Source organism: Danio aesculapii, chromosome 25 (genome assembly GCF_903798145.1).
Source record: "Danio aesculapii chromosome 25, fDanAes4.1, whole genome shotgun sequence".
In the NCBI taxonomy this organism is placed as follows: domain Eukaryota; kingdom Metazoa; phylum Chordata; class Actinopteri; order Cypriniformes; family Danionidae; genus Danio; species Danio aesculapii.
The window spans coordinates 33,115,010-33,142,787 of record NC_079459.1 but is presented as its reverse complement, the minus strand read 5'-3'; the positions used below and the strand labels follow the sequence as shown (position 1 = coordinate 33,142,787).

Here is a 27,778-nt window from a genome sequence, read left to right as displayed (position 1 = left end):
TGTTTTTCTTTTCTGTCTGTCTTTCCTGAATTTCTTTTCTGTCTGTCCATCTTTTTTTTCCTTTTCTTTTCTGTCTGTGTTTTTCTTTTCTGTCTGTCTTTCCTGAATTTCTTTTCTGTCTGTAAATCTTTTTTTTCCTTTTCTTTTCTGTCTGTGTTTTTCTTTTCTGTCTGTCTTTCCTGAATTTCTTTTCTGTCTGTCCATCTTTTTTTCTTTTCTTTCTGTCTTTCTTTTCTGTCTGTCTTTCTTTCGTTTCTGTCTGTCTCTCTTTCTTTTGTCTGTCTTTTTTCTCTTTCTTGTCTGTCTTTATTTTTAGTCCTTCATGCTTTTCTTTCTGGATCGTTAAGTTGTATACCTCTTCAGACATTATTCTTGTTACTTTTGAATGCCTTTTTGAATATTCTAAAACAATCAGTAAAATTAAAAAAAAAGTTCCATAAATGATTAATCAGCAAACTCTGACTGGACATCCAATTAACATTCCTGAACGTTTCTTCATAACTCTGAGGAAACATTCCAAGAACGTTCTGAGAGACTGTTGGCTGGCAATGTGCTCAATGTGAATATAAGACATATAAACATAAAAAAACATAAACACTTTAAAATAAAGCGGGTTAGGTTTCTCAGTAATTGGCATATCTCGCACCTCTGGTCAGGGTTGGGTTTGCCTTTCTTTCTCATGTTATTAGCGGTGGTCTCGCTGAAGTGAAGACGACCCACCGTGACTTTAGTAACCTGCTCTGGCGGCAGAGTCACTCTGTAAAACAAGCAGTTAGCATATACATCATATTACACCTTAAATATACACACACACTCACAGAAACTGGTTTGAAACACTTACAGCACAGGTTTGAAGGGTCTTTTACTGCGGTCAGACTGAGACTGCTCCACATTAATGGACTGATTCATGGCTTCCAGCTGAAACACACACACACACACACACACACACACACACACACACACACAAATACAGTAAGAAACCATTTCTAGCAGGGCTGAACGTTTTTAGAGATTTAATCTACACTCCCTGACAAAAGTTGTAGGAACACAAATAATAACTTGACTTCTAGTTGATCATTTGGAATCAGAAGTGGCTCATATGAAAAGGCAAAGGCCTCTAGATTACGCTTATTTTACCAAAATAAAATATGATCAGGCCTTTTTAATTATTTCATTAGGACAGTAAGGTCTAACTTTGCTAAGACAAAAGTCTTGTCACTTAACAGTAATAATGTCCATTATAGAATATAAAGTCATGCTGCAGTGGAAACAGTCTGAGTCTGACTCCATCATGAGCTTGGAGGACTGCATCCATACATCTCTGCAATGACTCAAATCACTTCTTAATAAAGTCATCTGGAATGACAAAGAAAGCGTTCTTGCAGGACTCCCAGAGTTCATCAAGATTCTTTGGATTTATTTTCAATGCCTTTTTCATCTCACCCCAGACATGCTCAATAATATTCATATCTGGTAACTGGGCTGGCCAATCCTTCATTGCTTTCAGGAACTTTGTGGAGGCTTTGTAGAAGTCAAAATATTATGTATTGATCTTACAACTGGGATCGACGACAAGACTTTTGTCAGGTAGTGTAATTGCAATCAAAATTTTGACCAGTACTGTGATTGTGAATTTATATTTATTTTCTTTATTGTTCAATAAAAACAAGAAATAATTCATTATTTAACAACCTTCTCAAAAATAACATCTCACATTTCACCACACAAAAATAAAACCAATCATAATTACTCAACTGTATTTTCAGTTTTTGTTTTTTTTTACAATCCATGTAAACTACTGCGATGTTAAAATGACGTCAAACTGACATCTAACATTGGCGTAAGAAAACCTAGTTAATGATGTACATCTGAGGGAAGGAGACGGAGGGAAGTTAGTGAGGGCATAAAATATTGGACTAGAATAAAAGACTATAGACTACGCAAGATGTGTCACTCGTATAGTTTTGAATGGGGAAAAGTGTAACGGTCAATATGGCGAATGAAGCCCCACATTCTAGTATAGGAGCCAATCATCGAGCGCTATAGATTGAGGATTCTCCGGGGGAAGGGCTCGGACCAGATGTGAGTTTCTGTAGATTTTGTGTGATTGAACGTTTCAAAATAAAACTAAAGAGACAGTTTAATTTTATCATTGATTCCTAATAGGACATTTAATTGTAAGCTTGGCAAGCAATTTTGGAGAATTTGATGTTTCTCCATTCAAACAGAATGCCCGAGCATTGGCATTTCAAAGATGGCCGTCAAGTGAAATGACTTGCCTTAAAAGGGTCTTTGCTAGAATGTTTCTGTGGTTTGTGTGTTTCTGTGGTTGTTTGGCTCACCTTGACTCCGTTGAGCTTCAGGTAAAAGCAGTCGATGGGCTGCAGGCCGTCGCTGGTCTTTACGTATTTGGGATCTCCGGGCATCCCAATGTAGACGGTCACCTGGAAGTGGTTCTTCTTCTGGCACACAAATGCATCATCAGCTAGGGAGAAGTTGAAGCCTTTATCTGCATCCACTCTATAGGTGGGCATCGGACTGAGAAACATGAGAGAAAGATAAATATGAAGAAGAGAGAGGCACTTATGCTAAGATTATCTGTGAAAAATGTGTGCAAACAGCCCTCCTATGAAAAGTTCAACCCAAGCTCATTCTGAAAACGTACCTCTACAGACGTTTCTCGAGACCGCGAAATATGTCCCGTCGGCACGTTTTTCTGCAGTTTTTGTTTTTGCAAATTCACGAGAGGCCGCTGTATGAGCTTTTTGAGATCTCAGATTTCTCTCGCGAGTGCCATTCGCTCCTGCTGTTCTCACGTAAATCCACCAGAGGGCGCTGTTGACTGACTTTTTGACTGACTGACGGACCGATCGACTGACCCACCCTCCCCCTTCTCTAAACCCAACCAATTTTATTGATTGACCCGCCCACCCACCTTCCTAAACCCAATCAACACATTTCGAAAGCAATCCAGAAAATTTTTTTGAATTCTGTTTTTATCTGGAACATTCGCCGGACTCGAACCCCATCGTTGTGGTCAACTCCTCTCTGCGTCTCAAGTCCACCGACGTACATGGCGAGCTAACAGAACAAACTGGTTACAGCCGGTAAGCGTGAAAAGGAATGGCGTCACACCATCCCGTAGCGTTCGTTTTAAAAAAAAGAAATGCAGCCATACGTACTTCTAGCTACATAATTCGCGATCACCAGAAACGTCTGTAGGGCAACCTTTTCAGAATGAGTCTATGTTGGAAAAGTTTGATTATTTTCCCAAAATAGATTTCATGATTTATAAGAGAGCAAGGACATTATTTCACAGTATTTCCTATTTTTTTTCTTCTTCTGAGAGTCGTTTTTTTTTTTTTAGTTTGGCTGGAATTATTATTATGTTAATTCAATATTATTAGCACTCTTAAGAAATATACATTTTTTTCAATTCGCTAAAAGAACAAACTACTGTTATACAATGACTTGCCTGATTAAACCTGGTTTAATATATATATATATATATATATATATATATATATATATATATATATATATATATATATATATATATATATATATATATATATATATATATATATTCTCCTGAATTATTAGCCCCCCTGTACATTTTTCCTCAATTTCTGTTTAACTGAGATAAACTTCTACTACTGAGATTCTGCTTAATTTCTGTTTAACACATTTCTAAACATAATAGTTTTAATAACTCATTTCTAATAACTGATTTCTTTTATCTTTGCCGTCATGCCATGTGAAATGTGTTCTGATTGAAAATAAGATCTGCGATTACCTACAGTCAATGAGAGAGCAGCATCCACTATTAGGAGTATCAGCAGGCCAGTGGGAGGTTGGGGAAGAAGTTAAAAGAGCTTCTTTTCTGTCTATTTGGATGCAAGAAATGGAGGAAAAACTTGTGTAAATTTGGCAGGAGCACTCGTGTCTGTTTGACATGTCACCTGAGCAATACCCCAACCTGGTCAAAACTGAAAAAGAGTCAAGGAGAACTTGCTAATTCCCATTTAAAACCCAGGCGAGCAAAATAAATCCATTTTCTTTCCCACTAAAGGCGTCTTTCTCATTATGTAGTTAATAACAAAAGGTATACTACATGACTTTGTGTTGATTCCATGTCACTTCTCACGTGTGCTTGGTTGTGAGATGTAGTTTGCCCCTGTCAAGACAAAGTTGTCAGCGATTCTTCTTCTTCTTCCTATTAGGGTTGCACAGTTTACCGGTACTTCGGCAGCACCGTGATACTATGGCACCAAAATACTGGCAGTGCCTCTTTTAAATGATAGTATCGCCATTAACAGTTCTAAACTTGTTAATGCTGCATGTGGGAGAGTCACTAAAATGCTCACACATTTGTGCTGGCAAATAATTAATAGACCACTTAATCAATTTTATTTCAGTAGTCTGCATTAAGGCTGCAAAACTGTAGAATTTGTGCCTTGTTTTCTGATCCTTCAAACACAAATCTGAATCAGTTCATTTCTGTTCCTGTGACTATGATTTAGCTACAACGACCGCAACAATCTCTTGAAGAAACTCGAAGAAACTCCTGAAGACTAAAAAAAAACAATAAATGAGAAAAACTGAAAGTAGCAACAGGAAACACTCAGAAAACAATAATTTATCACTTCATATTTTGTTGAAAAAAATCTCTTCTTGTAACGAATTTCATTTGGTAGAATTTCTATTATAGTATCTTAATTATAATGTATTTTTTGGTCCCGCTTTATATTAAGTGGCCTTAACTAATATGTACTTACACTGAAATTAATAATTTGTTACACAGTACTTCTTGTGTAAATACATTGCACTTATGCTTGATTAAATACCTGCATGTAATTACAATTTCTGTAATTACATCTTTAATTACACTGTTGACCATCCCTTACACCTTAACCCACCCTTAAACCTACCCATACCACCAAACCTGTCCTAAACCATACCCGTATCCCACCTTAGGAGTGCCAGAAGTGTTCTGCAATACATTATAAACACAGTAAGTACATTGTATTTATATTTTGATGTAAGTACATCGTAGTTAAGGCCACTTTAGATAAAGTGGGACCGTATTTTTTGTTGGTCAGTTATCTACAGATTAAATAAGAAAACAAATAAGGTCTGAGGTGAAGTGACGTGCGTCAAAAGCCGCTATTTTTTTAGCGGCCCAAACACAAACTGTAAAACAAAAGTGAAATATTCATAATTTATTTATAAATATTATAGTGTTTCTGACAATTTGCTTTATTTCGTAGATTTGAGTTATGAATTGATACAGTATCATGATACTACTTTGTATTGTGATATTTCAGCCGGTATAGTATCGTGGCCTAAATTTAAGGTATCATGACAACCCTACTTCCTATTGTGAAGTCATGCAGTGTGAAACCCCCTGTCGCCAGTCTATCTTGGAGTGTAAACACCGCAGCGACGGAACGCTTGCCAAGATAGTCATGCAGTATGAAAACATCTGTGACACGACTACTTTGAAAATCATGCCGTCTGCAAGTCATTGTATAATGATGGTTTGTTCTGTAGACAATCCAAAACAAATATAGCTTAAGGGGGCTAATAATATTGAACTTAAAATGATTTTAAAAAATTTAAAACTGCTTTTATTCTAGCCAAAATAAACCCAATAAGACTTTCTCCAGAAGAAAAAATATTATAGGAAATACTGTGAAAAATTCCTGAATCTGTTAAACATCGTTTGGGAAATCACAGAGGGGCGAATAATTCTGACTTCAACTGTATATTTATATATTATATTATAGTATTCGTCCCCCTCTCTCTTCTGTCTCTCTATCTGTGTTCTCTCTCTTTCTGCCAGATCTCTGCTGTTTCTCTCCCTCCTCCGCACTGCTCACCTCTCAGGAATTCTCCATCAATCTCTCTCTCTCTCTCTCTTTCTATCTCGTTCAGTACAGCCTGATACCTCCCTGTACCCCATTAAATCCCATCCCTCATCGCTCTGTCATAAATCTAAGGTGTGTATAAAAGTAGCACCCACAGCTCTTTCCCGCTGGAGTCGTATAGCGTGGTCCACTTGTTCTGCTGGTGCGCCTGCCACTTGATGCACTGGTAGTTCGGGTCTAGGTACGAGTTTTCTGCGTCCTGCATCAGGCCTGTGGAGGAATGAGTGTGCGTGGGTTATACTGTGGTGTATATGCAGTTGTCGTTTTTAAAGAGTGTGTGTGTGTGTGTGTGTGTGTGTGTGTGTGTGTGTGTGTGTGTGTGTGTGTGTGTACCTGGCTCTTGTTTGATCATGCCTGTGAGCATCTGAGAGTTGAGTGTGTTGTTGGGAGAGTCTGAATGTTTTCTCTTCTTTGCTGGATGGACGGGCATCCCACTGGAGAGACACAGAGTGTGTGTTTGGTGATGTGGGAAACGGAGTTTTTTTTTGACAAATAACAAAACAAAATCTAATCAAATATAAAACGTAAAGTCAAATAATTTTTGTTAAACTTTTATATTAAATTGAGTCATTCACATGGAGCCCAGATAAATAACATGGAGTCTAAAATAAAATAAAATTGTTATACTTTTAAATTAGAATTATTTATGCATTACAACTAGTACAGTTTAATAAAAGTGAGTACAAAATAAAATAAATTCAACAATAAATACATTTATTTTTTTATATTTTAAAATTAAATTAAACCATTAACATGGAGTCCAGAAAAATAACATGGAGTCTAAAATAAAATTGAAATAAAATAAAATTGTTATACATGGAGTTCAGTCCAAAACAAAATGATATAGGTATATTTTTCCATTTAATTTATTTAACTATTATAAATGAGTACAGTTTAATAAAAGTTTAATAAGTTTAATAAGAGTTTATTAAGAGTTCAAAATAAAGTAAATAAATAAAATAAAATATTTTTTTATACTTTTAAATAAAAAATTGAACCATTAACATGAAATCCAGATAAAGTCCAGAATAAAGAAAATAAATAAACACATAAATAAAATAAAATAAAATTGTTATACTTAGATTTAAGATTAAAAGAATGAAGAAAATGATATAGGTATATTTTTTAATTTAATTTATTTAACCTATACAGTTGATTCCAGTTTAATAAAATTGAGTTCAAAATAAAATTAAATATTTTTTATACTTACAATTTTAATGGTTACATTAAATTTAAATCTAGTTCAATAAAAGTTCAAAATATTGTAAAAAAAAAAAAAAAAAGCTAAAGTAAATAAAATAAAATATGTTTTATACTTTTAAATTAAAATGAAACATTAACATGGAATCCAGATGAATAATATGGAGTATAAAATTAAATTAAATTGTTATACATGGAGTTCAGATAAATAAAATATAATGAAATTATACATGGTGTCCAGATAAATAAAAGGAAATGGATATATTTTTAAACTTATTTTTTAACCATTACAATTCATTCCAGTGTAATAAAAGTGAGTTCAAAATAAAATTAAATATTTTTATACTTTTAAATTTTATGTAACCATTTAAATTGTATATAGTTCAAAAAGTCAAAAGTCCAAAATATTGTAAAAGCAAAATAAATGGATAAAAATAAGATAAAATAAATTACAATAAGGCCACAGGTTGATTTAAAGGTGCTTGAGTTAATAACTTAGGAATAGTATTTTTTTTATAGTCTAAATCTAACGTAAATTAAAATATAAAAATATAAAAAAATAAAGATTGAAATATATATTATTTTCCACCTGGAGTTCATGAACTATGAGTTTTTTTTAAAGACTGTAATAGTACAATATAATATATACAAACAAATTAATTAATAAAATACAATCAAATAAAACCAGTCGGCAGAAACTCACTAAAGATTTAGAAGTGTTTAAAAATCATATTAAATAATATATTATTAATGCATTTAAACTGTCTCCAAAGTATAACACACTTACAAAAATTCAAGTGTACGTAAATTCGCAAATAAATTGCTAATAAATATTTAGTTTTTGAGATTTAAATAAAGTAAAATGTGATTAAATAAACAGATGAAGGACTAAAGTAATATCATGCAAACAAAAAAGACTGTAAATGTATAAATAAATATTTTTGATATTAAAAGTGTATTAAAATTAATCTCACGTGCTCATACAAGTAAATAATCCTCATCACAGACGTACAGCTATAAAAGAGTGTTAAAATAATGCTTCAGTGTTTCTTACTCTGGTGTTTGAGGATGTTGAAGGAGTTGATGAAGCATCTGAGTCTGCTGCATGTCTCCGCCCCCGCCGTTAGCTGGCCCAATCGGATACTGTGAAATCATGGGCTCTGGCTTCAGGTACATGTCCCGGTGCATGTTGGTATAGTGTGGGTGTGTGGGCAGAGGCGGAGGACTGCTCATGTGACACATGTTCTCAGGCGTCATCGTTCTGAGCATGTGCGGATCTGAGAGGGAAAATCCGAAGTATTAGATATTAGATATAAATATTAGATGAATAACTGCAGTCATGATTATTATTTAACATTATGGCATTTGAAATTATGAAGGTACCGTTGGCTTGCTGGGGTGAGTATGGCTCTGAGCTGGAGTCCGGAGGAGACTCGGGTAGCGTTCTGTGAAAAATAATAACATTTTATATGCGTAAAAAAAATATTTTCATGTTTCAGTTTGAATTTCGTCAAACATTGAATAAAAATGCACATTTTAAAGCACTTCAGAGACCTTTAAATGTGCAAATGAGACATGATTTTATTAATATTCATACGTTTTCATTCATTTTTAGCACAAAAGCACAAAAATTAGAACACTGGATGAAGTAAGTCAGGTTCAAAATTCTTGCTTCATTTTTTTTGGCACATTAGAGCTAATTAATAAGGGGATTTTGGGAATATCGAAAGAATACTGTTGGGAATATCGTTAAAGGAAAGAAAGAAGAAAGAAATAGGGGAAAAAAATACAGGGGGGCTAATAATTCCAACCCAGGCTCATTCTGAGAACGTAGTCCCGGGGACGTTTCTGGAGGCCGCGAAATACGTCCCGGGAAGTACGTATTTTTGCAGTTTTTGTTTTCGCGAGTCCGCGAGAGGCCGCTGTGCGCTCTTTTTCCCGCGCCGTTCTCGCGTAAACCCGCTAGAGGCTGCTGTCGAACGACTTTCTGCCTGTCTGCCTGGATGACAGAATGATTGACCGTGCGACCGGCCAATCGGCTGACCCACCCTCCTCCGTCCCTAAACCCAACCAACGACGATTCACAAAAGCCGTCCAGAAAAAGAAAAGCCCTCGTCTAATTTTACCACATTTTCGGATTTTGACCACATTCTCACCCTGTGATGAACTTGTTCGCTTCATTTTTTGGATTTAGTTTTTGTTTTCTTACCTGATTACTGGAACCGCTCTTCCCCGGACTCGAACCCAGTCGTCGTCGTCATCGTGGTCAGCCCCTCTCTGCGCCTCGAGTCCACTAGAGTACACGAAGAGCTAACCGGACAAACTGGTTGCAGCGGGAAAGCCCTCCACACGGAGGCGAGCGGCCGGCTGGCTGGCCGGCAAGCGCCGAAAGGAACGGCGTCACACCGCCCTGCAGCGTTCGCTTAAAAATTTAAATGCAGCCGTACGTACCCCCGGCTACGTATTTCGCGGTCTCCAGAAACGTCCACGGGACTATGTTCTCAGAATGAGCCTGGGTTGAATAATTCAGGAGGGCTAATAATTCTGACCTCAACTGTATATTGTAATTGAAATCTACAGTCACAAATTGGGAAGTGCTTTGAAATGTGCAGTTTTGTTCGATGTGTGATGTAATTTAAACCGAAACACGAAGACAGGGCGGGACATAAAGTAGCTCCTCCCCTTTTGAAAAAACAACCAATAGCGTTTTGTTTTTATCACAGCTCTGCCAATGAGAGTGATTGAGTTTAAGTGCATATAGCGTAAGTATATTGAAGAGGGCGGGGCTAACAGATTTGTGTGTGTTGAGCATCAGTTAAAACAATGTTAGCTGCTGTCAGCTTTAATTGTAGGATAACCTGGAAAATTTTGAGCTTTTGTCAGATAATTTCTTCTTCTGGGTTTAAAATAATTTTTAGGGCGGGATCAAAATCGGTGACGTAGCACAAAACTGCAAGTGAAGTGATGACGCGTGGATTTCTTATTATTATTCATAGCAGAGTTTTCTTCTCCTATGAGAAGAGCCTGCTTCTTAATTATTCATGAGCACACATGCTTTCCTAAGGCAAGGCAGACCTGCCAAGCTGGGAGACCGTGGTCATATTTATTTGTTCCCATGATCCACAAGTTTTGTTGCATGTTTTCCCCGCAATGCTGTCCGGGCCGTTGCAGCAAAGCTGTTGGTTTGCAGCAAGCATGTTTGTCGGGGGAGCTGTACGAGAATTGGAGAGTGGCGGACTTAGGCCCAAACCCAATTCTACCTGTATAGCAGCCCCACAACTTTCTGACACTCGATGACACTGGAATCCCCTGTCAGAAAAGTCTAGTGGCTGGGAATGAGCTTTTTACAGTGTCTGCTATAATGTTAATGTTGTTTTCGTGTGTTTACCTTGATGAATATGGCCACTGTGTAAATACACAATACAGTTACTATCTTATTGTCACATTAGATTGTTATGATAACATAATATATGCCTTCAGTGATTTCTTGAAGATAAATACCAAAAAATAAAGCAACTGGATTAACTACAGCAGTCGCCATCGTCTGATCTCATATAAAGCGAGAGATTGCGATGACATATGATGACGTGTGCAGGTGCTGTAGTGCGGTCCCAATTCTTAGGGGTAAATTTTAAAGCCCTTTCCCTTTCACCCTCGTTTTTAAGGGCCAAGGGGTAAGGGTACAAAAATAGATTTGGGATTGGGCCTTAGTCTATTATTAGTGGAGTTCGTTACCGTCGGGTTAGCAAACATCGCCTTTATCCGTGCTGCTGTGTTCTCCTATGTTTAAAATCCTCCAGATTACCGGCAGGGTTAATGGTAGGAATAGACAGGGCAAGAGCCTGCATTGCTATCCACTCTGTCTGCATTCAGACCCGGGGATTGAGCAGGAGAGAAGTCCTCCTCATTTATAGTGTTTATATAAACACGATTATCTTTATGATGATAGAACAAATTGTGGTTATGTGTATATGAAATTATCAATAACAAGTATAGCAGGACATTACATTATTTACTGTTTATATTTACATTTTAACTTTGTAAACTATGAAATCATGCGTCTCCTCATGGTTTGTGTATCATTTTGTGAGCCGACTGACAGTTCGCTCCTCTCTTTTTCCCCGGCACTGTCGGCCACCCCCACTCCACCCTCTGCTCACAGCGCTGCTCCACGCTCATCTCTGAGCCTTTTTTGAAAATTTTCTGAGGAAGACTTGAACCAAAGAGCTTAGAAGGACCAAGAGGCGACACTCAATAGAACGTTCCATTGCAAAGGCAGCGCCCAGCAACAGCCCTGTGATTCCGCCATTTTGGAGTGAAAGCGTCCATCGGATCTCATTGCTGTCAAGATGGCAAGATGGCAAGCCAGCTGCTTCGTTTTATTTATTTATTTAAAAAGCGAATTAAAGCTGGGATACAACCTGAAAGACGACAATACAACACTTACTATCACAATCATCAGCACTTTTAACAGTTTATTTTACAGACTTATAATATGCTGTTGCTCTATTGGAATTTTCATTCCAAAATGGCCGCCGTGCCATCTAGTAGCTGTTTCCCAAATCGCACTAGAGTGTCTCCTCTTGGTGATTCTATGCTCTTTGCTTGAACTGAAAAAGGGGGGTTTCATGGCTCTTTAAGACTAACACACTGATGCTAACATCTAAAAAAGGGATTTAAAGGTGCATTTTGGAAGTTTTTTAATGATCAGAATCAGTTTAAAATCTTAAAATTTACACTGTGCATGAAAAAGTGTGTTTTTGTTGTTGCCACAGAGTTGTAAGTTGTTTTAAGTAATTATTAACAAACTGCCTTGTGGTTGCTAAGGGGTTCTGGATGGTTGCTAGGTGGTTTGTTATAGTTTTGCAGTTGAAAGCAGTCACTCTGTGATATTCTGGAGTCTTATCTGTAGGATTTTCTCATCTGTTTTATGCCTCAGCAGGTGAAAATGGTACAAATGGCCAGTTAATAATGTAACAGCACTCATGATTTGAGGAATAATTCATTATGGGAGCACAAACGGATCTGTGTGATGCTTCAGCAAGCACCTCTGGACGTACTGTGTAAGTGCTGTAGTAAATCAGCTCTTGTTTTAATTGGAGCTCATACCTTTCTAAAGCAGCATTAGTGATTGTGCAGCTCCTCACAGGTCATCAGCACTCAAATATTCATCTTATATATGAGCTTTTATTCAGTTCACTCCTTTATCTATCTTAACTAGCCCTTATCTGTGCTGCGGAGGCTTATCTGAGGTCATGCGGACTTGATGAGGTGGGGCATATCAAAAAGGTGGGGCTTAATATATGTAGGGGGTGTGGGCAAAATGCTTTATTAGCAATTCGTATATTATTATACCAGTATAATTCGTAAATATTTTACATTGTAGCAATTTAGTGACTAGTTTGTGTGAATTCGTGTGTTTATGGTTAGGCTGGCTTGTAATTTTTTGTCTCGATACAAATCAGATCAACAGAATTTAATGACATCAACATAAATATGTTTTGAGATCAGGTTGAATCTGCTTTGTTTCTAATAACTTTTTTGAGTAGTACCATGAGATGCTACTTATATTTAAGGTACTATGATATTATAATAAAACTGTGCTATTTGGCTCAAAACAACTTTCATTATTAGTTTTGTATTATTAGTATTATTGTATATTTTTTACTAATTTGGTACAGATATAGTTTAGGGGCAGACTTTTTTTTTTGATGATTTTTAGAAAATGTATTGTTGTTTTTCCCCCTAGAAATCATGCATTTACATCAATTTAAACAAAATAACCACCTGTTAAAATGAAAAAATAAATAAATGAATATTAATAATAAAAAAATAAAATAATAAGAAGAATAGTAAAAATAAAAAACATTTTATTGATAAAAATGTATATATATATGATCAATATTACACTCTTAGCAGTGCGATATGAATGTATATACATACTGTATATACTGTATATCGGCACTAGTGGGAGGCGTGCGTTGGCTTGAGGCCGCAGGCTGAGTGCCTTAGAGTCCCACCAGTGACGATATACAGCCACATTGCACTGCTACGAGTGTGATATTGCGTTTATACAACAGTTCGACGGCATAATTCATTATAAAATAATGAAGAGAGTCTCAAAAAGCCTTTTGTACGAGGAACTACTTCCTTCCACCGTTCATACACATCTGCAGCTGATGTCAGAACAGCAGAAACCATTGCTACTTCACCAACGTCACTTTAGAGCTAGTATTTGAATGGTTCTCTAGCGTAATGTCTAAAGTGATGACAAAACAGGTGATTTTGCTCGCATTTTAAGATTATAAGGCTGAACGGCATGAAATGCCAACAGTCGGCAGAGATTTCCCAGTATTTCTCTGTTGCAATCGGGAGATCACAGTAATTAAGCCTGAAAAAGCCAAAGCAAAGTAAACACTAGCAGATTACTATGGTATAAATACAGCACTACAACATACAAAAGAGAGAGATCGACTTAGTGTCACTAATCTGTTCTGTAATGATTTGATCAGCTGTAGTTGTACGCTAAAAAAAACGAACACTGAAAAAATGCTGTTTTTCTCCTCTAAGGACTCATTATGCGGTCTCTGTCGCCATCTTGTGACGAAAAGTCAACTGTCTTTGCTCTGCTCAGTATGACAGGCTGATAGATGCAGACGCACTAAATCTCAGAAATTAGAAATATTTAAAATAGGCACTATCCTAATGAATAAACTGCATAGTTGTAATCTAAATAACTACATTATCACCTAAAAAGCCTCAAAAGTACATCATGCATTGTCCAACAGCTATATTTGTCAAAGTATATATATATATATATATGTGTGTGTGTATATGTGTGTGTATATATATATATATATATGTGTGTGTATATGTGTGTGTGTGTGTATATGTATATATATATATATATATATATATATATATATATATATATATATATATATATATATATATATGTGTGTATATGTGTGTATATATGTGTATATATATATATATATATATATATATATATATATATATATATATATATATATATATATATATATATATATATATATATATATATATATATATATATACGTTTCTTAAAAAGGAGGCATTCTATTTTGGTGTATAGAAATAAATGTCAAAAATTTTCGTGCCACACCAGTAACGTGACCAAAAAATCTAAATGCGCACACTTTGATCAGCTCATCTAATGAATGAACAGAGTATTATATTTGATGAACAAAAACTACACTATAGTAACTACACTGTAGTAAAAAGATCAAAATAAACCAACATTAACTTTTGTAATAATCCACTGTATTGCGCTTTTTATTAAGTACTATTACTAACGCAGCAGATCTGTCAAGTTTCTGTTTGTCAAGCCATATTAGTTGACTAATTTAACACTGTTGTTTATTAAAGGCCTATTTTTTCCTCTTACCCTGGTGCGTACTGTCCGCGGTGGTCCGGCTTGACGTGTTGGGTGGTTTGCTGCTGCCCCAGACAGGGGTAGTTGTGTCTGATATGACCCAGGGGTGGTGCAGGTGGGTAGGGGTTCTGGCAGGACTGGGACAGGGACGGGACGGTGCTTTGGCGCAGGGGGATTGGGGGGCTCACGCCACACCCTACCCCCCCTGAAGAGGACGCTCCGGCCTGGGCAGAGGAAAACTGCGGTGCTGGGCCGCTGTGGACCTCCGTGAAACAACTGAAGGAGAAAAACCAAAGCACCCGTATGATTGATTCTCATTAAAATAAGCCTATAATAACATTGAGAGCAGCACCGACTGTTACGTGTTCTTACATGTCAGCGCTGTCGTCCTCTTTGCTGATGTATTCCTCCAGGATACTGGTGTCAATGTTTGCTGGCTCCAAAGAGCTGTTAATATCATGACCTGCAGGAGAAATGAGAGGCAGAAAAAGGTAAAAGATGAGAGTGAGAGAGGAGGATGAGTATCGTGTTCCTACGCACAGTTTCTGTGGTGATAAAACAACCGTTTCACAACAACATCATTTATTTTCCCTTTTTAGTTTGGTGATTTTTTTTTTTTTTTTTTGTGGATTGCAAAACCTTGGGTTATTTGTTTGCTGGTTTAACAGATGAATAAATGATGCATGTTCTATTCAGGTCAATAAAAATGTTCAGTTGAAGAGTAAATTATTAGATTTTTTTTTTTATTATTTTTAAAATATTTCCCAAGTGATGTCTTATTTCTTTATTTTGCCTTGAATAAAAAATCTATATATGAGCAATATGACATGAATCGCAGTGCGATATGGCTGTATATCGGCACTGGTGGAAGGCGTGCGTTGGCTCAAGGCCGCACGCCGAGTGCCTTAGTGTCCCACCAGTGACGATATACAGCCATATCGCACTGCTACTCATGATGCATTTATACAACAGTTCAACAGCATAATCGTGTATAAAAAAAAAGAAAATCAAACACTGAGTACGAGGAACTACTTTCTTCCGCCGTTCATCCACATCTGCAGTGGACGTCAGAACAGCAGAAACCGTTGCTTCTTCACCAACGTCACTTTAGAGCTAGTATTTGAATGATTCTCTAGCGTAATGTCTAAAGTAATGACAAAACAGGTGATTTTGCTCACATTTTAAGATTATAAGGCTGAACGGCATGAAATGCCATCAAAGCAAAGCAAACACTAGTAGATTACTATGGTATAAATACAGCACTACAACATACAAAAGAGAGAGATCGACTTATGTGTATATATATATATATATATAAAATATGTATATAATATGTATATAATATGTATATTTAAAGCTGTTTTGCATTTTTAATACATTTTAAGGTCAGTTTTATTAGCCCCTTAAGAAATTTATTTTTCTGATTAAAATAAAGTAAAATAAAATAAGATTAAAATAATATTAGGATTGAATTTTATTAAATGTATTTCAAAATTATTGTCAAATTACAATTGCAAAAATATAATAAGTAAACAAGTAAACAAAGTTGAATTTATGAAAACCAAAGCGGCTATTATTGAATTAATAATAAAGCAAATTATGAACCCATAAGAAAATTATATTATTTAAAAAAAAACTATTTTTAGAACCAGTATGAAAAATTTTGTAAATAAATACAAAAAAAACATTTTAAAAATAGAAATGCTAACATATATATATATAAAAGCCAAAAAATATGTTGAAAAAAAATAACATCCATCAATTCAAGTACGTTCAAACATCAACAACAGAAATAGTAAAAGAATTACGCAAAGCAAGCAAACAAAGGAGAAAAAGAAGGGAATCAGCATGAGGTCAGGTGGAGGTGGAGGTGTAGCTGAGACCCCATTAAACCCCTGATCTCTCTCTCTCTCTCTCTTTGATAGATTAGGCCACTAACCAAGGCGGAATGTGAAGAATTCCAGTGTTAGTGTTGGGAAAACTCTCTGGTCCATCAGCCTCCCACATCCCAACCCGGACAGGCAAAAAACATCCCAAAACACCATGACCCAGAACAGGTCTGATCCACCTGTGAGTCCTCAAAGACCTCGTATGTACATGTGAGTTTACTTCACTTTAGTTCTCGCAAAAGTATCCATATTCTAATATACATGCTGAAATGTTTGGAACAGTAGAATATCCCTTCTTCAGGGTATTGTACTCGGTCCGTCCACAGCTTCACTTAGTTAAATAAAAAACATACATAATACCCTCAATAATAAAACATCCATCTTTAAAACCCAATCAGTTACATGTAAAGTGAAAGTAAACAGTTGAGAAGGAAATGTCTTAAAGTTACAGCATCCTAATATATCTCCAGTCAACATTAACTAATAATTAACAGCAAAAGAGGAAAAATCACAGTTAGACCTGCATGAAAATGATTTCATCTGTATATTTGTTCTGCTCGATTTATTTGTGTTATTAGTTATAATTTGCTTATTTGTTTATTACTAGTAGTTTCTTCCCTAATACAGAAGTTGGAATTAAGAATTAACATTTATTATAGTCCAACATGGCATGAAATGCTACACAGTTCTTAAGTGATGTTTTATAAACAAATTTCGGGAGGAGCACGCGCAGAAGTTTCAGCATCAAATACGTCATTGACAATTATTCTATTATCCAATCAGTTCTTGACCCAACCCCTATATATACCAAAGCTGTCTTACCTGCAGCATCTTACGACTTTAGCATCCCTCCACCACCCCGTCACCTCACCTCTTAAGCATTACAATCCCGGGGGGAGCGTTCTGGGGCCGGGCTAGATACTTCGCTCGAATCCCTATTCCTCTTTGTTTCCTGATAAGAGGAATAACTCGAGTTGGGGTGTCTTCCCGAGCTCAGAGCCCTCTCCCCGGACAGCACGCCAAATACGCTTTATTCTGAAACTATTGCAAGTGTGAATTCGTGAATTTAAAGAAAAATATCTGTATTTATGACAGCAATGTAGCTCATAATTGAAAAACATTTGCGTTTTCAAGATGTGTCGCGTCTATACATGATGTTTTCAAAACCATCCGCATTTACAAACTCATGCCAGGCCAGTATTTGTGGTTGTCACCTTGTTAGTAAACAGTACGTGTGTAAGATGTGTCTCCGCTTTTGGTTGTAATGTGAAGTAACAGTATCATAGTGCAACTTGGCATCATTTCTTAAAGTGTTATACAGTTCCTAACGATGAAAACTAAAATATATTTCCACACTTTGCCAATGAAGCTTTAGGAAACACTTGCGCAACGAGACTACGCATTGTGTTTGTTTGTCCTTGATGTTAATCAAGATTCCCCTAAACATGCACAGGATCGTTTTCAAAGACTTTCATTCATTCATTGTCCTTCGGCTTAGTCCCTTATTTATCAGGGGTCGCCACAGCGGAATGAATCGCCAATTATTCCAGCATATGTTTTTACGCAGCAGATGCAGCAGCAACCCAGTACTGGGAAACACCCATACACTCTCACGTTCTCACACACACTTTTATACTATGGCCAGTTTAGTTCATCCAATTCACCTGTAGCGCATGTGTTTGGACTGTGAGGGAAACCGAAGCACCCTTAGAAAACCCACGGCAACACGGGGAGAACATGCAAACTCCACACAGTTTTTAAAAACGATGATTTCAAAACTCATCGTATCGTATACCTTGCGCAATGCAGCGCCAGATGAGACAAAAGTGGTTTTTGCTAGTTTCAGACTGGAGCAGGTATCATTTTCAATGAAAGATAACGCAGTGGCTTGTTCTATATAGGTTAATCCATTTGCTTACCTGAAAAGCGTTTCGTTTTTTCCTCTTACGACGTTTGCCATGTAAATAGCGTGCCCTACTTGCTCTTAAAGGGAATGGGAGATGAGACTCTGATTGTTTTAATGCACATTATGCTCAAAACACACCCATAACTCATTAAGAGAATAAGGACAAATCTATTAGACCATGCGCCTGGTGCAACGACTATTTTTGCTGTCCTTAAAATAACAAAAGCGGATTCGAACATGCCCTAAGAGCTTCTGCACTTTAGACTTTGAGATTATATTGTTAAAATAGAGGCCTCTGCGTTTTCAGTCACAAAAATAAACATTGTCGTGTAAACAAACAGGCAAAACATATAAACAAGCAGATTTTATTTCAATTCAAATTGAGTGAAAATCCTTGTGAAAATCTTGCTAGCCATGCTTGAGTTTTGTTTTTTTTTGGCAAATGAAGATTTTAAATTCATTCACTCATTCGTTTTCCTTCAGCCTAGTGTCTGATTTATCAGAGGTTGCCACAGCGGAATGAACCACCAACTATTCCAGCATATGTTTTACGCAATTCAGACACATACACTATTCACTCTATTCACACACATACACTACGGCCGATTTAGTTCATCCAGTTCACCTATAGCGCATGTGTTTGGACATATCATTATCTTATCAAAGATTCAAGATTATAAAATTCCATAAATCTGAGAGGGGTCTGGCTGCAGACTTGGTGCAGTTGCAAGGTGAGCTGCATGCAATGCTTTTTAATGTGCACACCTAACCCCACCCCTAACCCTACCCCTCATAGTGACGTCACTAGCTTCATTGAGTGCGTTGTGTCTGACATTGCAAGTCTGAGATATGCAGTCTCAGCTTGCAAATCCAAGTCTGCATCCAGATACTATTGAGAAATTTCGCCTTAAAGGGACAGTTCACCCAAAAAAGAAAAATTCCTCACCACTTCCTCACAATCAAGGGGTTTAATACCAATTTCTTTCTTCTGTTGAACAAAAAAGAAGATACTTTGAAGAATGTCAGCCGGTGACTTTCATAGTGGTTTTGTTGTCCCTACTACTTTTTTATATGTTCAACATAAGAAAGAAATTCATTAAACTTCAAGTGTGAGTAAACAATGAGTACATTTTCCTTTTCTGTGGTGAACTCTCCCTTTAAATCCCAGTATAAGCCACACACCGTCTGTCAGTGTATGTTTACATCAGGTATAAACGAAGAGTCAAAGCAAACACTTTTCATAAACCTCTTGATCGATTGTAAAAATCCAGCTCTGAGTGATGAAAATGCGGCTGCGAGGGGAAAACCCAGCACTGATGTCATGTTTGGGGTCTCTGCTCTCTCGGACAGCTTTATGAGAGTGCCAGCGAGGCAGAGAAAACCAGCGAGGGATGATTTCACTAAATAAGATCCAGATGTTTCCATCCTCCTGCGTTAAATCTGCCAGAGCGCCACTGATAACGACTCCGAGATTGACTGACGGCAACAGGAGTGGGGGAGAAGAGCCATGTTTCTGGACTGAAAAACAGCGACTTTAACAAAGAGAGCAGAAATATATTAATTGCCATCTTTGTTTTGATGAATATATGTTGACATTTGTTCATTTGTTGAAGTGGTTTTAATTTATGGTCATTTCAAAAGACTCACAGCTCATCTCCCTTTAACTATTATCAGTTTTTTCTTTCTGAGTAAAAATATTGACTACAATGACACCGTTTAACGTTGTTTATAGGAGACATCTGCTAAAATATCATTCAGTGGAATGTATTAAAATATTTTGGAAGGCATATTAAGAACAAGAACACTAAATAATTAACTAAAATAGTAATTAATTATCATTTTAAATCATTCGACTTAGCATTTATCCTTCAAACCACTAGATTTGACAGCAAGGCCTATCTAATAATTTGAACAATCCAGGCTAATTTTTTTTTCTTTTTGCAGTTTTTGTTTTTCGAATCCGCCAGAGGCCGCTGTGTACACTTTATGAGATCGCGAGTGCCATTAGCGCCTGCTCGTCTGCTGTCGACTAACTGACTTAAGGCCGCCACACACCAGATGCGCCGCTTAGCGCACATGACAGTTGAAAGTATCGCACACCAGACGCGTACGTTCGCATGCTATTTTAAACGAAACTGTTCAGACGGCGCTCTGTGGCACGGCAGTGTTTACACTGCGACTTGCGACTGAAATGTATGGCGCTTCTGGTGTGTGACCCCCTTTAGGCCCTGTTTTCACGGCCAGTTACAGTAAATGTAACTCTATTCCGATTTTTTTTTTTTTGCTCTTATGTGACAACCACAACTCAAGACGCTGTTCATTTTTTTGTCGCGCCACAGAGCGCCGTCTGAATAGTTTTTTTTCTTTTTGCAGTTTTTGTTTTTCGAATCCACCAGAGGCCGCTGTGTACACTTTATGAGATCGCGAGTGCCATTAGCGCCTGCTCGGCTGCTGTCGACTAACTGACTTAAGGCCGCCACACACCAGATGCGCCGCTTAGCGCACATGACAGTTGAAAGTATCGCACACCAGACGCGCACGTTCGCATGCTATTTTAAACAAAACTATTCAGACGGCGCTCTATGGCGCGGCAGAAAAATGAACAGCGTCTTGAGTTGTGGTTGGGTACTGCCGACAGCCGCGACTTGCGACTTGCCCTAGTAGAAACCTATGTTTAGAATTCTGAAATGTATGGCAATGTAACTCTATTCCGATTTTTTATTTGCTCTTATGTGACACAGATAGGATCTGTTCTATGATCGTGTAAACACGAAACAATCCACATGCATTCGGATATTCAGAGATCGGTTTCAGGCCTCCTTCATATGTGAAAATAAATCAGATATAAATCGGATATGTGACAATGAGACTGTCATGTAAACAGGCAGATCTAATTTATTCAGGCGTTCCGTTTTGTATGTCATTAAACTTGCGACAATGTGGTACTTCTCCGTTAGCATCTCCACACTACGTCATTAAACCGCGCAGTAAACAACAACAACAGAGGAAACATGGAGGAGGAAAGTGGTCAGTCGCCATAATTTGCTCCCACCAGACCCGAGATCTCTCTCGTACCCACAAATTCCTCTGGGGTGCGTTTCTCAAACAACGACGTAACTCGCGGCTGAACTATCATAGTACGATGCATTGTTTGGGAAAAGAATGATGTATTGACGAGTGTTTCCTAAAACCCCTAGTTTCTCTGTCACAGATCTATCGCTTGAAAAACGTTAGTTATAGCGTTAAACGTACATGATGATGCTCTAAACGGGATGGAGTAACAACGTCTTTAGAGAAGAACCCCATAATTTCTTTGTGCAAGTTATATTGTTTTACACAGCCACGCATTTAAAATAAATCCAATATTAGTTTTGGTTGAAACATGCACTCGTTTACCATATTAATTGAAATGTATGTAAACGGCACATATAGGGCCTGTGTTTGCTTTACTAATATTATTGAGAAGTTGAACATTACATATTCTATTCTCAAACATAAAATCACTTACAAAAGCTAACACGTATTCTAATATAATATATAGAATCATTTAAATAAATGAATAAATAATGAGGCTATTTATTATAAAATGAAATTTAATATTTATTATTTATTAGGAAAAAAAATCCTACTTTAATAATATTGATGATGATTATTATTAAGTAGGATATTGAAAAGTCCACACAAAAATGTCAACTGACAACAGCCGAGGCTTGAACCAGCGATCTTCTTGCTGTGAGGCGACATCGTTACCCACTGCAGTACCGCGCCACCCCTCTTATTTATGTCATTTTTAAATTATTATTCTTTTAAATTGCATGTGGGATCTTGTTGAAAAGTTTGAAAAAGTTTTCATATTTTGTTTTTAATTTTTAAATTATTTGTTTCATTTGTAGATTTATTTATTTATTCTATTTGTAGATTTATTCTTTTGTATTTTTTTGTTGATTTTTTTTATTAGAAAAGTTTGAAAAATTTTTCATATTTTGTATTTATTTTTAAATTGATTGTTTATTAATTTCATTTGTAGATTTAGTTATGCTATTTGTAGATTTATTCTTTTGTCTTTTTTTAATTTTATTTATTAGACATGTTTGAAAAAGTTTTCATATTTTATTTTTAATTTTTTTATTATTTGTTTCATTTGTAGATTTATTTATTTATTCTATTTGTAGATTTATTCTTTTGTATTTTTTTGTTGGTTTTGTTCATTAGAAACCATTTTATTTTGTATTTATTTATTAATTTTTTTAATTGTTTGTTTATTAATTTCATTTGTAGATTTATTTATGCTATTTGTAGATTTATTCTTTTGTCTTTTTTAAATTTTATTTATTAGACATGTTTGAAAAAGTTTTCATATTTAGTTTTTTGTAATTATTTTTAATTATTTGTTTATTTATTTAATTTGTAGATTTATTTATTTCTCTTTTTGTAGATTTATTCCTTTGTACTTTTTAAAATTGATTTTATTTATTATAAAAGTTTGAAAAGGTGACATATTTAATATTTTCAAGTGATATATTGTCTGAGTTGGTGCTGTAAATTACGGTACAAAAACCTGGTAATAAACCGTCTGTACTTTTCCTGTTATTTTACAGACTTAATTTTCTGTTTATTATTTCTTATGTTATCCCAAACTTCTAAAATGTCAATAAAAGTCACGTTTGTAAAACTGCACAGATGAACAAAAAATATATAATTAAACCAAAAAATACATTGTTATTTAAAAGTGTACTATACATTAGTTATTTAACAGTGTATTAGGTGGCTCAGTGGTTAGCGCTGTCGCCTCACAGCAAGAAGATTGCTGGTTCCAGTCCCGACTGGGCTAGTTGGCATTTCTGTGTGGAGTTTGCATGTTCTCCTCCCCTTATTGGTGTGGGCTATCTCCGGGTGCTTCGGAGGCAACAGTGCTAACCACTGAGCCACTGTGTCGCCCCAATCTAACATTGTATACTTCACAATTATATAAAAGTAAACACAAACTAAACATACTGTAAATCCTAAACATTTGCTTTGACAAATTTTGATCGTGAACAAAACCTCTGTAAAGAGCTTCACATTTTCTTTCTCATCCGTCATTGCCTGTTCAAGAAGATACTTGTATGACGAGCTCTATGATTCTGAACGAAAGCATTTGGCAACTACCAAAAAAAAAAAGAAGCAGTCCCTGGAGAGCTCATTAATCACACTCAACAATACCAAACATCCCTCTCTCTCCTCCGTCTCCATCTCTATCTCTCTGTTCCTCCCAGATCTCTTTCCATGTGGAGCCCGTCACCGTGCGCTGCTTCTTATGCATGTTAATCATTAAGCCCTAATTCACACCACAGTAAAAGATGATAGAGCAAAGTCCATTATATTATCAGACGGTAAACACCACCCAGAATGCAGCGGAGGGCTTTAGAATGAGGAAAACACACATACTGCATGGCCACGATCAATACGGCATTCATTTGAGTATTAACACACTTACAGAGGAAAACATTTGTCCTAGTTATACAGTCATTGACATGAGACGAGGACTGTTAAATCACAAAACACACATTAATATTATTTGTTTAGACTGTAAAGCACTTATTGCGCCATATGTCTTCCACAATGCCAAAAAAATATGGATGGAATTGTAAAATCAAGTCATAAAAATGAAATTTGCACTGAAAATCATGAGTTGTTTCATCAGCTTTGAATAAATAAATCAGAAAGTATGACCTATATTCAAATTGTCATATGATTGATGACAGTATTAGTATTTGTCAATATTAAAGTACAGAAGTGTATGAACAGAAAAGTGCATGAAAGTGAAAATGCTCTATTTTAAGGATCTAGGCGCAAAGTCTAAAGCGCATTGTGCTAAAACATTAGCGGGGTGTCTAAATTCTCTTAGGCTATTTTAAGGACAGAAAATTCGCTGTGCACTCTGGCGCATGGTCTAACAGGGTTGTGCTTATTCTCTTAATGAGTTTTGGGTGTGTTTTGAGCATAACGTGCATTAAACCAATAAGAGTCTCATTTCCCATTCCCTTTAAGAGTCAGCTGCGTCACACCATTCCCGCATTTGCTATTTAAATGGCGGACTTTGTAAGTGGAAAAACGGAATGCTTCACTAGTGAGAAAACAGTTAAACAGAGCATCTGCAGCGTGAGGATAAAGAACGAGCCTTCTCTATTCGGCCTCTTTACTTTCTCTTTACTTTACTTTTACTCTTTACACATTTACTTTCATGGAGTAAGGAAACGGTGTAGTACACACTCCACTGAAGACATCTATTAGCCTACATAATTAATTTCGTTTGTTAAGCGCAAAGATTTGTTTCAAAACTATTTCTAAGTTCAGTTCTAATTTCCAGCAAACGAATGAATGAGTTATATCCAAACACACGCCTATTCTTATGACCTATATGGGAATGCAGACAAATCTAAACTTGTTTTTATTAAAACAAATATAAATATGCATATAATAAATAATACTGCTAATAATAATAATATTATACAAATGCAAATGGTCATGAATAAACTGAAAAAACAACAACATGAAGAAGGCATGGAGGTAGTGTTTTTATATTTATGTAATAAATAATATATATATTTTTTTTAATTCATATGTAAAGATATTTGTGTATTGCTGTGTAACCTGTGTCTATTTAGCAATGTGTAAGCATTTGGATCTGCATAGACGCATAACTAACGCACTCTGCGCTGGACTTTAGAGCAGCTTTTAGTTGGTCAATGGCACAGTCTATTTCAGTACCTCAAAATAGAAACTCACCAGCAATGCGCCTTAACACACCTCCTTTATAGAACGGCACACCCATGAGTCCACAAAGTGGCGCAAATGGATTTGCTGTTTAAACAACGATGGTGCAAAACATGAAAATTAGGGTTGAGCTGCTCTAAAAATGGCAACAAATCGCACTAAGCACGTCACGGGTGTATGATAGAGCCCAAAAACATAAAAAAAATTGGTTTGAAAAACAGAAATGTGGGAATATTATTATAGATAATAAAAACAATAATAATAATAATAAATATATTAATCTAATGTATTTTCAAAGTAATAATCATCTTCATTACATAATATTTAATGTTTTAATTGTAATAAAATTGAATTCCAGAAAAAAAGGCTTTGTAAAGCATAAAAATTAGGCTTTATAAAATTCATATTCAATTAAAACTGGTTGTAGATTTTTTTTAATGGAATCCAGAATGATTAAAATGGACAAACTGTCATTTTGGGATAAAAAATAAGTAGTACACAATGACATTTGTTCAGGAAAAAACAAAAACATTTTTCTTAGGGTTTTATTTATTAAGCTACTCGCCGTTTCTTTGTAATTGTGTGCACAATTTACTAGCAATTTCTGAGAATTATTTTTCCTAAACTTTTTTTTTTGCATGTGTAGATTTAAAATTATATTAAATTATTGATGATAATAATAATAATAATAATTTCTTAATTTAACATTTTCTAGTGTGCTCCAGGAAACAAATATTTCAATCATGAGATGTAGATTTGTAGGCCAAACTACACACAGGTAATTGCTATTGAGTTGCTAAGGTGTTCTAAGTGTTGCTATTCTGTTGCTAGGGTGTGGTTAGTGGCTCAAAAGACCACACCCCCAAGTCTTTATAATATTACACAATTTGGCTTCCTCCTTCAATGCATCCTTCACCATATACTCAAAACTGAAAGTCAGATCATTTTTTGGCATCATTAATATGTTTCGAACAAATAATCCAGGATGAGATATTTGATAATTAACATTAAGAGCCCTTTATTAGCAAACAACACTAATCATTTTGCCTGTAACAGAATCTAAGTCTCATGAAAACAAACTAGCACACATGTACTGAACTACTGCATGAGATCTGGCAACGCAGCAGCTAGATATATGCAAATCAATAAGAAGAGAGAAGGTACCTGCTCGAAGCCACAGCATTTTGTTTATCGGACACACAATTTACAAAACTGAAGATGTGTGTAAATGACCCTGAACGTCTCTCATATCCTTCCCAATAACGTACACCTTTGCGTCTCGACTCACACCTCTGCTGGCGGGTCCAGGGTTACGTGGATGTGTGTGTGTGTGTGTGTTGTAATGCAGGATTAGGTCTCAGTCATGAGACAGAGCTGTACCAGGCCACCACACACAGCTCTATCGGCCACCAGCACTGAACGCACCGGCCGACCTGAGCTGCTTACCTACACCAGAGAGAAACCCGTAGAGCAATCATACCGTCAGCAGAGGAAGAAAACCTGTAAAAGTCGGGAATTTAAGGAATGACACTTTAGAGGAGTGAAACATGGTATCAGTCCCACACAAATCAGCATCTCGGCCTTAATTTAACCCCAGTGCTTTGGTTTTAATCCCCACCAACATACAGAGTCACTGGTCAGATTATCTGGTGTGGTCCGATCGAACGCATGCCTTCAAATGTTTTTTTTTTTCGTTTTTTTTCTGGCAAAATACGCAGTGAAATCTCGAGTATAATCCTATCCAACTTAATTTTAAGAAAAATGTCTTTGGCTTTTGGTGTCACAGTTATTTCACCTGTCTCTAAAGGCCTGTTCACACCGGGACACTTTTTGCTCATGCTTTTAGTTGACGTTTAATACCTTGTGACTAAACAAAGGGAGCCAATGTTACCCTGCACACCAATGCGTAAAAGCATCATTTAAATAAAAATTGCGTAATGCTTGTTTTTTGTTGTTGTTTTGACGGACAACTGCTCTATTTATTGGTGTCTGAACACAAAGATCTGCATGATAAATGCAGCAGCAACTACAATGATGTTGGCAGGAGGGAGTTTTTATGGAGAGTAGCAAACTATGGAGCTAATAATATGCCAAAACAATCTATATTTGAATTGTATTAATTTGAATTATTAACAATTGTAATTTAATAAAACTGAATATTATATTCCATTAAAAATGTTTTGAATCTGAATTTCTTAACTTGAATTTCTTGACTTGAATTTTGAATATCGGAAATGAAACACAACTAAAAAAAATTTTATTCAGTTTTTTAAAGACGTGTTTTCAAACCTCAGTTTTTCTTTGTTCTGAATTCAAATATTGCAGATATTGGGTTTGTAAAAATACAGTTTCAAGTTTTCAAGATGAGGAAATTTGGAACAAAATTCAATATTCATTCATTCATTCGTTCATTTTCTTTTCGGCTCAGTCCCTTTATTAATCTGGGGTCGCCACAACGGAATGAACCACCAACTTATCCAGCATATGTTTTAAGCAGCAGATGCCCTTCCAGCTGCAACCCGTCACTGGGAAACACCCATACACACTCATTCACACACAAACACTACAGACAGAACACCGGGAGAACATGCAAACTCCACACATAAATGCTGACCCAGCTGGGGCTCGAATCAGCGACCTTCTTGCTGTGAGGTGCTTGTGCTACCCACTGCGCCACCGT

The 27,778-nt window shown here is 36.2% G+C and overlaps 1 protein-coding gene across 4 annotated transcripts in view; it reads right to left on the bottom strand.

Moving 5' to 3' along the window:
* The window catches only part of myrf (myelin regulatory factor), a 72,754-nt gene that overhangs the window by 21,949 nt on the left and 23,027 nt on the right, over window positions 1-27,778 (bottom strand). For all 4 annotated transcript variants that reach the window (XM_056452311.1, XM_056452312.1, XM_056452314.1 and 1 more), the window contains exons 2-10: window positions 14,920-15,010; window positions 14,560-14,823; window positions 8,514-8,575; window positions 8,185-8,407; window positions 6,264-6,364; window positions 6,026-6,140; window positions 2,343-2,538; window positions 842-918; window positions 647-757 (exon numbers count right to left, since the gene is read on the bottom strand). In XM_056452311.1, coding sequence (XP_056308286.1) covers window positions 647-757; window positions 842-918; window positions 2,343-2,538; window positions 6,026-6,140; window positions 6,264-6,364; window positions 8,185-8,407; window positions 8,514-8,575; window positions 14,560-14,823; window positions 14,920-15,010 — 1,240 coding nt within the window. The remainder of the gene's footprint in view (window positions 1-646; window positions 758-841; window positions 919-2,342; window positions 2,539-6,025; window positions 6,141-6,263; window positions 6,365-8,184; window positions 8,408-8,513; window positions 8,576-14,559; window positions 14,824-14,919; window positions 15,011-27,778) is intronic.